This window comes from Oncorhynchus keta, chromosome 34 (genome assembly GCF_023373465.1).
Source record: "Oncorhynchus keta strain PuntledgeMale-10-30-2019 chromosome 34, Oket_V2, whole genome shotgun sequence".
Taxonomy (NCBI): domain Eukaryota; kingdom Metazoa; phylum Chordata; class Actinopteri; order Salmoniformes; family Salmonidae; genus Oncorhynchus; species Oncorhynchus keta.
Genome location: NC_068454.1, coordinates 44,161,065 through 44,176,385, shown reverse-complemented (window position 1 = coordinate 44,176,385; position 15,321 = coordinate 44,161,065). Strand labels below are relative to the sequence as shown.

Sequence of the window (15,321 nt, the reverse complement as noted above, 5' to 3'; positions counted from 1 at the left end):
TACACCAAACATCTCGTTAGATGTAAAATTACGCAAAGACGACCTAGGCAAAAAAACAAAATGACTTCAATTTCTTGATTCGTTTTTAGATTAATTCTGATTAAGTATATACTGTCTATTTTGTTGCTATGGCATTCCAAGAGGGACAAACGGTAATATTGCCACTTTTTCTATATTTTCAAGCGAAGGTCTTTTAATGGAGTATGCGAGACAGAGACGTTAGCGTCGCCTAGCCGAGTTCTGCTAGGAGCAAACCGAACCTAATATGTGGGCGCCTTAAAAGGTACATTTCACGGCTGCTCTATTTCACTATATATGTACTACATGTCATTTGCGTCATACATTTTTTGAATTTTCTCACTCCACGCATATATGAGCGTTTCTGAATCCCACCAGTAGAAACGGACCAGCTACATTTCCTGGTTGTAAGCAAACCACAAAGAGGACAGCCCGTGGAGGTGTATAGAATGATGTGAGACATATCAAAATGCCTGTCTGTTGCCAGCACTTTCAGCAAGAGGACTTCGAAACAGACCCGTAATCTCAATTGATGGGGTTGCCATGTCATCAAACTTTGAAAAGTGATGCTATTCCATCGATGTTCTTCTTCACGTCAAAGAGGAAGGCATCAGCCAACATTAGCGCAGTATAAAATAAGTCAAGCGGAGGTAACGTTAACGTTACCTGGCTAACGAACTACATGTGTTTATCTAAACCAACATCTAGCTAGCTTTCATAATACGCTGGCAAGACATTCCAAATAATATGAATGTAATTAACCAGCTGCTATCTGGTGATGTGACTTGTAAACCTTGCAAGTTAACCTTAGGTTACATTAGCTCGCTAGCCAACTGCCGCAGAGGATAATATGACTAACATTGTGTTCTATTTAGAGTCCGATCCCATCAACACATGCAGTGGCATCAACATCAAGCTCAGTACCCGGAACATCCATCACCTAAAATCGCACGGAAAACGGTACCGGAGCGCCAAGTCTAGGACAAACAGGCTCCTTACCGGAGCGCCAAGTCTAGGACCAACAGGCTCCTTAACAGCTTCTACCCCCAAGCCATAAGACTGCTGAACAATTAATCAAATGGCGACCAGAATATGTACATTAGATACATTTTTCCATGACTCAATGATGAAGAAATAAATATACTGGAGCTAGGCATAAACAGTCTGTGTTTTGTCACAGCTGGTGTGTTTACTAATGGGCTACAACTTCTACTGCAGTTCTCTCTGTATTGTGGAGGCATAGTTGATTGAAGGCTTGAAGACTAAATTTGAGAAAAGGCAGTGGGTGGATATAGTACCTTGTTTGAGTGTCTATTGATGGCACCGCCCATGGCAGCAGACTGACGAGGGTGGCATTTTCTGAGCTAGACGCACCAACACATAAAACCTCACATAATTCTGCCCCAAAACAACAAAAACAGTCTCTCAACCAATGGTATATGGGCTTTTTAGGTGAGCGCTGATGCCTCCCTGTGATAAGCAGTGCCCACTTTGTCAAAGGCGCAGTTAGGAGAGGTCACAGCGGTGCTCCACCAACGTTCTGTCAAAAAAATAATCTAACATAAATCATATAGCAGATAGGATGTGGTAGATAGAGTATGTGGACTTTTTCTGTAGCCTACAGGCTGGAGATAAAATGTAATGAGATGGACACCTTTAACATCATGCAGGTTTCTCCAATCAAATAACCTAACCTAAATGGCGCTCAATCAAAAGAAAATGTGCTGTAATGTTAACATATCCTAAAAAGAGGACAGGTCAAAGTAAAATGGATCATCTGGAATGGACAATCACAACTGTTGTCCAGGTGTTTTACCCCATTGTCATGATCAGTGGTCTCAAGTTTTAATCTGTACATTTTTGACAAGCTGAGCATAGCGAAAAAGAAAATACTTCTGCATTTCCCACTGCGTAAACACATTGCAAATAGGCTCACGATAACTCCTGATAAAGTTTGGTAGCTGATATTAAGAGCTTAATTAGGCCAATTGATTATTCACAGGAATCAGGACCAATAAAGCCAATACTACAGACAGTCGGCCTACCACATGGATGGGCATTCATAACATTACATTGTGGGCAGACATGGTAAACTACACCCCAGTAAGCACAAGCCAACGTCTTGGAAGGTAGGCTTACCACATGGATGGGCATTCATAAACTGTAGGCTCGTAAGCATGGACCGATGCCTTTTAGATGTTTATTTTTGTTCAGTTCGGACCGGCCTCGATTTCCACATCCACTGGTCCGGTCCGGACCAAACATGAACCAATCACAGACGTCTATGTTTGGTTCAAATTTTGTCTGGTCTGGACCAGCCTTGATTTGGGCCAAAAATGTAATTTCAGAACAAAAAATGTGCCTGATTTCAACAACTGGGGAAAAAAATGTATTTTTTTAACTTCTGGAAAAATATGTATTTTAAACATTAGAAAAATACTTTTTCACCTTTCATTCTGAACCTAAATCGAACATAACTTCAATGTCATTTTGTTACTGGGACTATTCTAGTTTTGCAGGGGGCCTGCGTTTTTCGGTTTCGCCTTGGGCGGCAGAACAGCAAGGACCAGCCCTGATTGATGGGAACAAAGTAGTAAGATGTTGGCTAATCACTGACTACTGTGTGTCCTACAGACTAATCCTTCTGCTGCTGCTAATGACCTTGACACCAGTTTTAGTAGTACAGAGCCCGTAGACCCATTTGATGAAAGCTTTCAACCTAGAATAAGCTCAACCTCATCTGATTTTGAAACAAGCCAGGACAGCCAAAGGTATTTATGAAAGCACAATACCCTCAAACAAAATAGCCATATATCACACCCCCTTGGCCTTATTGCTTAAATATACTAAACGGTCTACAAGACCTCCTCAAACTTTTTACACCTTTGCAGTCAGTTCTTTGGCATGGGGGAGAGGGGCTGTTAGTATACTCTCCTAGCCTATTCACACTGTAGGTGATCATACACAACTAGTCAAGTCCCCCTCAAACGTCTCACATCTTTTCCAACAGCCCATTTCAATGCCCCATTATTGACTCTGAGTGTAACCAAACACATACCAGTCTACTGTACCATTTTTTTGTGTACAGATGAACATGATTTAGTGTATGGCTACCCATCCTCATGATCAGTCTTCATGTTTTATACATCCTCATGATCAGTCAAAGCAGTGGGTGGTGAAGAACATCGCCAAAGCCTGCTAACCAGCTGCCATTACCCAAAACACAAGAGGTTCAACCAGTTGAAGAACATTCTGGAACCTGCCTGGAACATTCAACCAAAACAACATCCATATTCAGTTAGACTGATGTAGTATAATATAGAATGCCTTGTATGCTCACAACTGCATTGCGGTATAGAGATTGCTAGCTGTTCTACATAATATTTTGTGTGTACTGACAAGTGACTAAATGATTCCAGCTGCATCTGAAAGTGTTGACTTCAACTTCAGGATCAATTCATTGTGATATTCATATAATGTATTTGGATAAACTAGCTACAATCCTATTGCTAAAACAAATGATGCAGTGCGTTGGTTAATCATGTAAAATAATTTGTTGGCAAGTAAACATGTTTCAATATAGCATATAAGTAGACATGGCTTGTAATCAAGACAGTATTTATTTGCTCTGGAGACATGAATTTACACAGCAGTATGCAGGAACAGTTATGTGAATGCATGGCATACAGTAGAAGAAAGATACCATTAACACTAGTTCTAAAAAGGGAATACTTGCATATGGTGTGTTTGGGTGGTGCAGTGAGGTGTTCGGAGTCACTTTGATACAAGGGACGATTGTTGTTATCGGACCTTTCACATCTCTTGAGAGTCAACTTCTTTGTGTCCAAGCGGTATCGTCTGAGAGAAAGGCAAAAACCACTATTAGACATTCATAGGCAATCCCTGTGTACTGTTTGTATTCTTACTGTAGCAGCATGGTGTAGAATGAGACATCCCACAGACACACTAGCTAGCTAGAACACACAGGTATCGTTACTCCAAGACTAATATAAGTCATAAAGCCAAAGTAATTTCTTTACTCTCATCATCAAAACCCTTCTCCAGTTTTGCTCTTAAATGACAGGCACTGAGGCTAACTAGGCTAGTTGGTTAACTAGCTATAACGTTAAACTACAGTACATTTTAGGTATAGCAAAACACAGCTAGCTTGGCTTGTAGTGATACTAGCAAGCCCACTTATTGCCGAATCAATCATTAAATTGTACTGTACTGAACAACACTGCCACGTGTCAAATGAATGGTTATGTTGCTACCTGGCTACTGACAGCAAAACAACTTACTCGTTTGTTACTTGCCCTCCTGAGTCCTGGTCCAGCTGGTCTAAGCTGCCACCGCTGCTTGCCGGACTCGTAATTATTATTTATCCCTGCTGTGTCAACTTGTCTTCAGTGTATTCCGACTCAAATAAATAGGGTTGCATGTTCCTAAAGAAAAAACAAACATTGTCCAGCTCTTCTTGGAAAGAGGAATCATCAGTAGCAGCCATTAGCTCGGTTTCCTTCAATTGGCGACAGATTTTCATGAAAAAATAATCTGCATTAAGAAAATATGCGCATTTTACCACCAGTGGTGCGTTTACACCAAACAGACTAGTGCATAAAAATTTGTGCACGATGACGTAGTGCACACAATTTTATTTTTATGTACCGAACAAAAATCTAAATGTTCAATGCGTTTCCATCACATTTTCAACTCTACCGATAGTTTTGTCACAAAAACTTTTATGGTAAATAAGAATGTTTCTAATCACTTCTACATTAATGTGATTGCTGCCATGATTATGATAATCCTTAATGAATCGTGAATAACAATGAGTGAGAAAGTTAAATGCAGAAATATCATACTCCCAAGGCTAACCTTTCATCAGTGTGGGGGGGGAATCTAACTTTCTCACTCATTCACAATTCATTCAGGACTATCCGTAATCATGACAGCATACACATTAATGTAGGAGTGTTTAGAAACATATTCTGTTCGTATTTACAATGAAAGTGACTTAATAAATGATTTTACAATTCATTTCTATTGGGTACAAAATAATCTGAAACACAACCACAACAAATGCATCCAACAAGTTTGTAGTCTCAAACTTGCTGTAATCATTGCGAGCTAGGAATATGGGACCAAATACTAAACTTTGACCTACTTTAATACACATAAGTGGATTTGTCCCAATACTTTTCGGGCCCTAAAATGGGGTAATATACACAAAATGTGCTGCAATTTCTAAACGGCTCACCCGATATGGATGGAAATACCCTAAAATTAAAGTTGACAGTTTGCACTTTAACTTCATAGTCATTGTATAATTTCAACAAAAAATGTGTCACTGTTCTAAAACTTTTGGAGCTCACCATAGCTCCAGTGAACCTGTAAACTAGTACATCGCCTGTTTTGAAAAGCCTGCCTTCGAGGGTCGGGAACAGTTCATTGGACTCCCGTCAGGCTGTATTTAGTCTCTTTACAAAGCCAGGCAAAATGAGTCAACCTAAAAATCCTGTAATGTCCTGGCAGATAGTCCAATGGCTCTATTTTTATTTAACTAGGCATGTCAGTTAAGAACAAATTCTTATTTACAATGATGGCCTACACGGCCAAACCCGGAAGCCGCTGAGCCAATTGTGCTCCGCACCTATTCAATTGAATTTATTTTGGATATCACTTGAAAGCATTAATTAAAACGCTTGTTTCCAAAGTGGTCCTCGATGGTAAAAACAATAATGCATATAATGGGACTCCCAATCACGAACAAGGACAACCATATCTACTCACTGCTAGCATGATCATGCAATTGGAAAAACACAAAGGCCACAATTATTGCAACAAAACATGACTCCATTCAATTTTAGATCAGACAGCAGGCTTAATCAATCAATGACACTATTGGTTGAGTTCTCCGGCGCAAAAAAATAAGTCCAGCTATAGTGCATAATTATGTCTGAAGCACCCTCTCATCACTCATAATTATGTAGAGGCTGGAAAAACATCCCAAATAGTGTCTATTGGTGAAGCGTCTCTAACAGTCCCATTCTACAACCCCATTATTTGCCAAGGTCTTTACATGTAAAGATCAACCTTAGCCAATAACAATGTGTTCAATGATTATTATGTGCAATTTCTTGACTTCTGTGTGGAAACTCATCTGTATGTCCCGATCTCTTTTTTTATAAAACATTTTTATTTATTTTTTTAATGTTTGCATGTTCGTATATATAAGATTTTTCTTGTTTGTATGTTCACCTGCCCGAGGACTGCAGACAGAAATGAGCTTTTGGCTAAATCTGGTACAACAAATGTGTACTGAGTGTGTACTTATGTGTACTGAGATTGTTGTACTGTACATTGTCCCTCTTCAAATAGTGTTTTTTTTTTTCAGAGAAAAATCTGTTTGCTTATGATATAAATCATTGTTGCTATGGCTTTGCAATTCATATACAAGGGACTCTAGATTTCTAAATGTTTGGTTAAATTGTTACGACAAGATGAGGAGCCAATACAACGAGGGAGGGAGGCAGGTGGGCACTGGTTGCCAGTCAAATCACAGAACCATTCATGTTTGTAGCCAGCGTGGGAAATGAACACCCGCCAAATGAGGGTCGATTTTGGCATTGGCGGGTAAGAATGTCTGTTTCACAAGCCACATTGGCAGGTGGTCATACACAGCATTTGGGAACAGTTTTTTTCATTCCAAACCCCAAATGTAGAAGCTGGTGAAATTGACCTGAAAGGCTACTAAAGTGTGATTTTGTACTCGTGTTTCTTGGTTAGTCACATCGTTTTGTCACACACTAGGTTGTTTTTCAATATTAGTTTGAATTTGCTGCAACTCTCTGCTGCTAGTGCAGATACAGAGATTCGTATCTCTAACAGACAGACACAGAGGGGCAGCTGAACATATTTGTTTTGCTCCTAAATATCAACTCATGTAGTCCTTGTAAAAAATGTCAGCGTTACAGCCCTGAACTAATAATAATAAATAAACCGTATCACTCAGCATTTCGTGGCAGGGCAGGCACTTTGTTTATTCTTGATTGATGCTCAGTTGTAGAACTGTTTTACTTTTTTACTATTTTATCAAAGTTGTTTAATTTAACCTACAGTACATTGGTTAAAACACAAAAATGTCATTAGCAATATACCACATTACTTCTTACTAGTAATACCATTTATTGTTTTAGAAATGTTACATAACACACTCTTCAGTTATTTGCAATACATTTTTGGTGTAATTATGACGAAAAAATATTTTGGCTGGTAGATGTATAAATCTACATGACACAGTGTCTGGTGGAACAAAAAGTAAATGTCCCACCCTGGTTGTAGCCTGTCGAGAGGGCCTATGTTATATCTAAAAACCATGGATATCAATAAAGAAATTCAACTTATGTGAGGCACCTTATCCTCACTGTGGTCAGGATTATCATATTCTGTCTGTCAATCATGAATTTAACCACATCTAAGCACTCTGATGAAGAGAACAAAGATTGCCCATAGGGTGAAACAAGTAGCCTAAATGATTGAACATGGAAAAGATCATCTCAATCACCAAGACAATCCACAGGATTCCTACTCACTAACATGATGAAATATTGATTATTGAAGGTTTCTTTAAAAAAAAAAAAAAACTCTCATTAAACAACCGCTGCGGTCTAAGCCACTGCATCTCAGGGCTAGAGGCATCACTACAGACACCCTGGTTCGATTCCAGGCTGTATTACAACCGGCCGTGATTGGGAGTCCCATAGGGCGGCGCACAATTGGCCCAGCGTCATCCGGGTTAGGGTTTGGCCGGGGTAGGCCGTCATTATAAATAAGAATTTGTTCTTAACTGACTTGCCTAGGTAAATAAAGAAATTTAAGAAAATATATTTTAGGCTTGGTTTACCAGCTGAATAAGGCAATATGATTATTTATAGATCTTCATCAAGTATTTTATCTACATTCTTAGTCTGTTGGTTAGTCTGCTAAAGGTTTTATTTCTATATATAAAATAATATATATTTTAATACTCACTGGAATCACAGTCTCCGTTGGCACAGTTTGTCTGTTCTGTGGGAAGGTCCTGAAACTTCACAGGAACGTACAGGGGTTCACTCTGAAGTAAGAAAGAAAGTCTTCAACTAATGCACTCAACTAAAAGCATTTCTTATCATCACATTCATTACAGTATATTCAGCCAGCCAACAGCAAAATCTAAATGTGAGTCAGGGAGAATACAAAAAAAGCAAATCAATTATACTCACTAGGGTATGGTCATTCAAACTAGTGTCATTGATACAGGGGGTAAAGTAGGCCTCGGCATCAGCAAACTGTGGGAAAATACTGTAGGTTAGATTGGGCTGTTTCATCATAGCAAATCAACATTACCTTAGTATCAACAACCACTACAAATATACTGCATGCGCTAAGCAACAATTTATCTTTAGAGGGAAACAACAATGTTTTGTTGCCCCCATGTGGTTGTGGGACGTCAGTGCTATTACGTACAAAGGCAGCGTGTCGTCCCCGGAGACTGCCCGTGCACTGCTGCCTCCATGGCCTCCACAGCAGGAACCCCAGCAGGTACAGCACAAACATGGAGGTCTTGGTGAACGTGCTGAAGAAGGGCTTGTTGTACTCCTGCCGCTTGAATATGTACTGGGGGGAAATAGAGGTGAAAAAAGTATGACTTACTGTTCAATTGTCTGGCACTTCAATCTGATCCAGTGCAGATTCAAGAAAAAAATAATTAGGGTGAAGTCACTTTGAAACTATTGAGATGTGGCTATTCCTCGTACAGGGCGGGGGGGTATTAAAAATGTCTGGATAGATATTATAAGCAACATGGCGAAAACGTGACCCCACTAGTAGGCAAGGTGGAGCTACTACCATATTCCTAGTCAATCCTTTCAGATCTACACAAGTGCCTATGGGGCAGGGGTTAGTGGTCAAGCATTGTCGTGTAATTGAACAATAGTCTTAAGATTGCGCATATTATCCTAAATAAAGGGCGCCTATCCCAGGCCACCCATTTCTGCAATGATGCTGGTTTTCATTTCTCACTGTACACTGTAATTGTCTGTAGATTGCACCTGCCAATCAGTTCCAAGCCATAAAAGCAAATACAAGTAGGAATGCGGACCACGAAACCAGGGGAGATGTGCGCCCCTGGTCTACAGGAAGTGCTAGTGTCTTACTGAGGTTAGCTCAGAGGAAGCCACCCAGATGACATCCACCAGCAGGAGGATGACCACCCCCAGGGCCATGCGTCTCTGCTGGGCCACCGTGCTGCCCTGAGAACCCATCCGGTTCATGATGAACACCCACACCATCTGGACAAACACACAAACATGTTATTACACACACACACACACATTTCAAAACGGTTCATAAACAAATACCAAAAACAGATGTCTGGGAGATGTTCTTCAGATGTGACACAGTGACAGTACCTGGAAAAACTAATACAGGATTCTTCAGAGTTTTGGACTTTCTGACTCGGAACAGGCAGGAATCTGAAACCGTGTCAGTGGATAATGAGAAACACTGTCCAACAATCCTGTAGGGAGTGCACAAAACCCATCAAACGCAATCTACTATACGTCATATTGTTATACAGCACTGAACGTTACTGTTTGGGTCAAAATCAATATAGATATCTGAAACCCAGACAAAGATGATATAGGCTATGCCTAACTGTTTAGTGACAATGGTTTTACAGGATACAAGAATGTGGGTTTTCTTCAGAGCTGCCTCAACCAAAACTTCTTTGTGATGTTACAAACTACTTTGAACACATTCTAACATCTGTACACCTTTCAACTGGTTTACCCACAAATATTAGAGTTTACAATTACTTTATAAGACCTCTTTAGGATCTTACCAGGTCGACCCCAGGAAAGGCACGTTGGCTCTAGGAGTTGCTGTGCAGACCGGTTCAGGAAAGAGGAACACCAGCATGGGGCTTCACAGGCACCATACTTCACATGCAATGAAACAGGGAAACCATTAGTCTGAAAAGTCATTGATGAAGTATGCTATGCTCTCCTAATAAAAACACATAAGCCTACATCATTCCTGCTAGATTTAACTAAATGCTAATTTTTGCACAACCTGAGTAAACACATATAGCTCTCTCATGGGTGTACTTACTAGGATGCAAACAAGCCAAAACAGGGACCAACCTGAACTTGTCCATTATGAAACCGTTTTAGTTGGAAAATGCACCAGATCTTGGAGGTGAAATCAGAGGTGCCTAAGGTTCAGAGCTAGGTCCTTTTGAAACATGGCCTATCCACAAGGGGACTTGAGAAGACTCATAAGACCATAGCCCTGCTGGTAAAATGCACATTATATGATGGGGTACTTCAGGGGTACTCTGGGCAGAGAAAAAAAAAACAGTTGGTAACCAAAAAAGGTTGTGAACCACTGGATTAGCAGACAGGGAGCGGCGCATGAATGAACGCATTCATTGTTCTAATGTTTGCTCAGTGTTGCCTTAGCTATGCTTGTCTACTCGGGAGGAATCATGTACGCTAACGTTACAACTATGATTGATCCTTTGCATAGGGTGTTTCAGATTTGCATTATTTAACTAACGTTACAAAGTAGCCCTTCATCCACAGCAGCATCAAAGAACTGTGGAGTAAATTACCGATGAAGGTCAGAAAAAATATTGGTATTTTTAGCCAAGTAGCTCAATCGAATAATCACGCTCAATGAGGCATGCACAACATACATTTGTCAAAGGGGTGAGAGGAGTTTGACACGTCACTCTGGCAGATTACTGTCTGTAACACTATAACGTTTGTTAAGAGGTAGTGCTTGCGGAGGTGCCCTTCATTTTATAATCAGATCTTTCTAAACAGCTTACTAACTCGATTCATCATTCATAGGACAAACGAGAGCGAACAAGGGGGTAGTTGGCTTGCTAACCTACTAGCAAGATAAACCATTTATTCCTATGCTCGCAAGGACTCATGAGTTTATTAACTAGCTGCAACATCATGCCGATTAGACAGCAGTTATCTAATTTAGCTAACGGTAGTTGTTAGTTTACCTGGATTCGTTTAAAATGTATGTAACAAGTTATTTTTGCAATATGGGAACTGCAGTACTAGATCCATTATTTGCCAACGCGTGAACTGGCTAGCTTTCTCGAAGTTTACAGCTAACGTTAGCTACAGAGTAGCTAGTTAACGTTACCATCAACAAATCATTTGTATTTAACGTTACCTAGCTAGCTAGATGGTAAGTAGGTTTCCTTCTATTTGACGTGGTCGTTCATTCCTCGTCTTTGCAGGAAAACACAATAGCTTGATCATCGGTAATACATGTACAGTGTGCGATGATAACACATATCTAAACAAACTGGTTTTGTTGTAAACATTAACTGTCCTTATGATTCCTGCTCAGGTGACTCTGCTTAGTCATTTAAATAAGACGCAGAGACTTTTGGGATATGTAGTCTTAATTTGGGGCTATGTAGAATATTTTAGACTCAACAAGAAGCAGCAAAAGTGCAGCTGGGGTTGGTAGAAAATCTACATTTGACATGTAGGCCTACACAGAATCAAAAAATTGATATGGGATGTATATTTTATCGACATGTACAGTATACAAAATATATACATTAAAAAATCAATCCATATATTGAAGGAAATACTATATATTAGAGTATTTAAAAAAATACAAATAACAGTCAATCTAAATCTACATGTCATTGGAGGCATGTCAACATTCATTTATCAAATTTGATACAATGAATTAACACAATTGTTGAAGTACTACTATAAGGCTACCTACCATATTCAACACAATAGATTAATTGAATTTGTTGAAGGAATACTACACCATATATCAGAGTTATTTTGAAAAAAATTATTGCAATATACTAGTGCACACGCCTGAGAAGAGGACCATTGTGATATTGCAAGCTTTTTAGAAATCCATAATCCATGCCCTTTTTCTCAGATTTGTCAGAAAAACAAGGACAGTGGGAACCAGACAGATCTTTTAGAGATCCTCAGGTGCAAGTGCTATTTCACATACTGCATCTGTCTGATGATAATGATGGTAATGATGACCCATTGTATCTGATGACAATTTTGGAAAGCTCTATAAAACAAAAGCTGCATTTTTAAGCTCTGATTTGAAGAAAATTATGGAATTATATGAAAATTAAGTGGGATGAAAACAACACAATACAAATAAGTATATGGTAACATAGGTGAATTGGAAGGAAGTCAAGTATATATTGACAAATTAGATTAATCCATTGGCTAATTTCAAACTGTCTAATGCATGTGTGTATTAAAATGCAATGGCTTAATTATGTAGCTAACACTGTAAAACTCATTCCTAGCCCAGAGCTCTCTGTTCATCATATATGCATAGTCACTTTAACCATATCTGCATGTACATACTACCTTAATCAGCCTGACTAACTGGTGTCTGTATGTAGCCTCACTACATGTATAGCCTCGCTACTGTATATAGCCTGTCTTTTTATTGTTGTTTTATTTCTTTACTTACCTATTGTTCATATAACACATTTTTTGCACTATTGGTTAGAGCCTGTAAGTAAGCATTTCACTGTTAGGTCTTCACCGGTTGTATTCGGCTCACGTGACAAAAAACTTTGATTTGAGCAAGTGTGTATATACATTATGCCAAAGGTCAGTGACTGAGATGTTGTGTGTATCTCACACTACTGAAAAATTGTATTTTATTAGATGTTAAGGCACAACCACCTAAAATAAAAAAGTAAATTACGTCATAATTTCCTCAAAGTTTGTACCAAAATATGTAGCCTATTTAAAAGACTATCGTTTTAGAATATGCATAAAATGCATCTTCCCATTGCAATGTCTGCCTATGCCCACACATTCTCCCAAGAAAATATTATATTTTTAATACCCTCGAACACCAAGTTAGGCATATCACATTTTAAAATAGACCACCATCACTGTCAATCGTGAATGATAATTCTTCACCTTTTCATTTGATTGATCTCAATCAGTTTCATGGGAATATGCATTTAGATCTTCATGAATTACCGTTTTGTGAGCAAATAAGAACAAATGGTGTTAATCTATTTGCCTTTTTTTTGTATTTTCAATCAAAGCATATATCCTGCCAATTGAGTGGTGTTCTCAGTTTAGTTTTGGCACATCACTTTTTTGTGACTGTCCAACTTCAGCTAACTATCCTAAAATCGAATTAGAAATTAGGTGTTTTTGGTGTAACAGTAAAGGTGTATGCCTGCTATGCTATTATATTCAGTTATGTATATTCATAATCTTGCAAGACATTGATTTATGGAGCGATTTCGGTGCCAACAGAAATGGTATTTGAATTCGATACTTTAGAATTTGTATTCAAATATTGAATTTCATATTTTTGAATTTGTAATGCACAAATGTAATCATTGAATTCATCAACTGACCTTGTATTTCATGATTTGAAATATAATTGAGTGAATATTGCATTCAGTTTAAAATGTATATTTAGTTGAAATGATATGTTCAGTTTCAATATGGTAGATATTGCATTCATTGTCTGAGTATCAAGACTCCAAACTACCATTTCAAGGTCCGTGTGTTTATGAGTAATTAATATATCCTCTCATCTCAGCAAGACCAAACAAGAGGAAATTAATCGTTTTATAATTTGTCTTGTTGAAAAGCAAAACAACAATGTTATATCAACTCGTTCATGGTTTCCAAATTGGGCATCGAAAACAAATAAAGGAAACATATATATATATTATATATGTGTGTGTGTGTGTGTGTCCGCCGCACATAGAAAGGATTAGAAATGTGTGTGACAGGAAGATAAAAATAGTAATGTTAGCCAAGATGCTTCATTTATCATGCCAATAGAACGAACTCAACACAGTTGGCTTGCACCACTTTCCTAGCTAGCATTAGCCTGCTAGCGTTACTGCTGACTAACTAGCAGGCTGGCTAGTGGAAGTAAACTAGTCCCTCATGCTAGCTAGTAGTTAACGTTAGCAGGTTGAGGGACTAAGTAAAATATATTAAAAAATGAAGCAGCCCGGGCAGAGGTACCTGCTGCAGAAAGGTGAGATTTACACACTGCCTTACCAAGCAAAACAGGCAGTAACTGCTCATAGCGTTGAACTGAGAATAATGTATTGAATTTTTTTTATTTTATTTACCTTGGTTTCACAGTAACTTTATGCAGTTATTGCTAACATGACCCCCGTTTTCTCCAAAACGCAATAGAGGCAGGGGACTTGCCCGCATGTATTTCATGTAGCAAAAATGAAGAACTAATTTTAGACCAAATGAGCAATTACTGCCTTTTTTGCTTTTCCTCAATTACCTCGACACCGGTGCCCTCGCACATCGACTCTGTACTGGTACCCCCCTTAATTTTGGGGGGTGTATTTTCTTAACTGCATTGTTTGTTAAGGGCTTGTAAGTAAGCATTTTACTGTAGGGTCTACACCTATTGTATTTGGCGCATGTGACAAATAAAATTAGATTTGCTTGGTAGGGCAGTACAATTACGTTCTGTAGCTACTTAGCTAGAGCTTCTGTTTAGCTTGTGCTTATTAATTGAGTAGCCTAATAATGAACTTAAGTTACTGTAAATGGTTACCTAACCACTAGTGGTTAGAGCGTTGGACTAGTAACCGGAAGGTTGCAAGTTCAAACCCCCGAGCTGACAAGGTACAAATATGTCGTTCTGCCCCTGAACAGGCAGTTAACCCACTGTTCCTAGGCTGTCATTGAAAATAAGAATTTGTTCTTAACTGACTTGCCTGGTTAAATAAAGGTAAAATTAAAATAGGTATTTCTGACCCATTTCAATACAACAATATCCAGTGAAGCTACAGTCAATGCTGATATTGTGTGTGTGGGTTCAGAATGTGCCCTCGGGAGAAGGACACCGTATGGCATCTGAGCAGATTGTCATGAACTTCATCCAGTTACATCAGCTAATACAATAAGTTAAAAACCTTTTTATTGGTGTCCCACTCTCTCCCATTGACAGGACCATTCACACAGTCCAGTCACTCAGCCCTATCAAGAATCTCTCAAGGTCCTACACTACTTCCTCATACAACACCCTAATGAGAAGCAAAAGGCCTGGCCCCATGACTAAGTTTGCATATCTCTCTAACCTCGCTGTACCCTACCATGCTGAGACAATCTGACTCTAGAACAACATTCAACATTTCAAAGCATAACGTGAAGGTCTTGGCTCTATAAAACAAAGTAAAACACACCAATCCCTGTCCTAATTTCAACAATGTGTACTAATGTGGTATAC

General features: G+C 38.9%; 1 protein-coding gene across 9 annotated transcripts in view; it reads right to left on the bottom strand.

Annotated features, from left to right (window-relative positions):
• Positions 1–15,321, bottom strand: part of LOC118367184 (solute carrier family 35 member F5-like) — a 34,463-nt gene that overhangs the window by 13,708 nt on the left and 5,434 nt on the right. Inside the window, exons 1-8 of one of the 9 annotated variants that reach the window (XM_035750318.1) lie at positions 11,254–11,450; positions 10,203–10,396; positions 9,902–9,998; positions 9,471–9,577; positions 9,216–9,350; positions 8,527–8,676; positions 8,283–8,348; positions 8,053–8,134 (exon numbers count right to left, since the gene is read on the bottom strand). In XM_035750318.1, the coding sequence (XP_035606211.1) occupies positions 8,053–8,134; positions 8,283–8,348; positions 8,527–8,676; positions 9,216–9,350 (433 nt within the window). In that variant the 5' untranslated portion in view covers positions 9,471–9,577; positions 9,902–9,998; positions 10,203–10,396; positions 11,254–11,450. The other 8 variants (XM_035750317.1, XM_035750316.1, XM_035750320.1 and 5 more) reach the window with 8 other exon arrangements.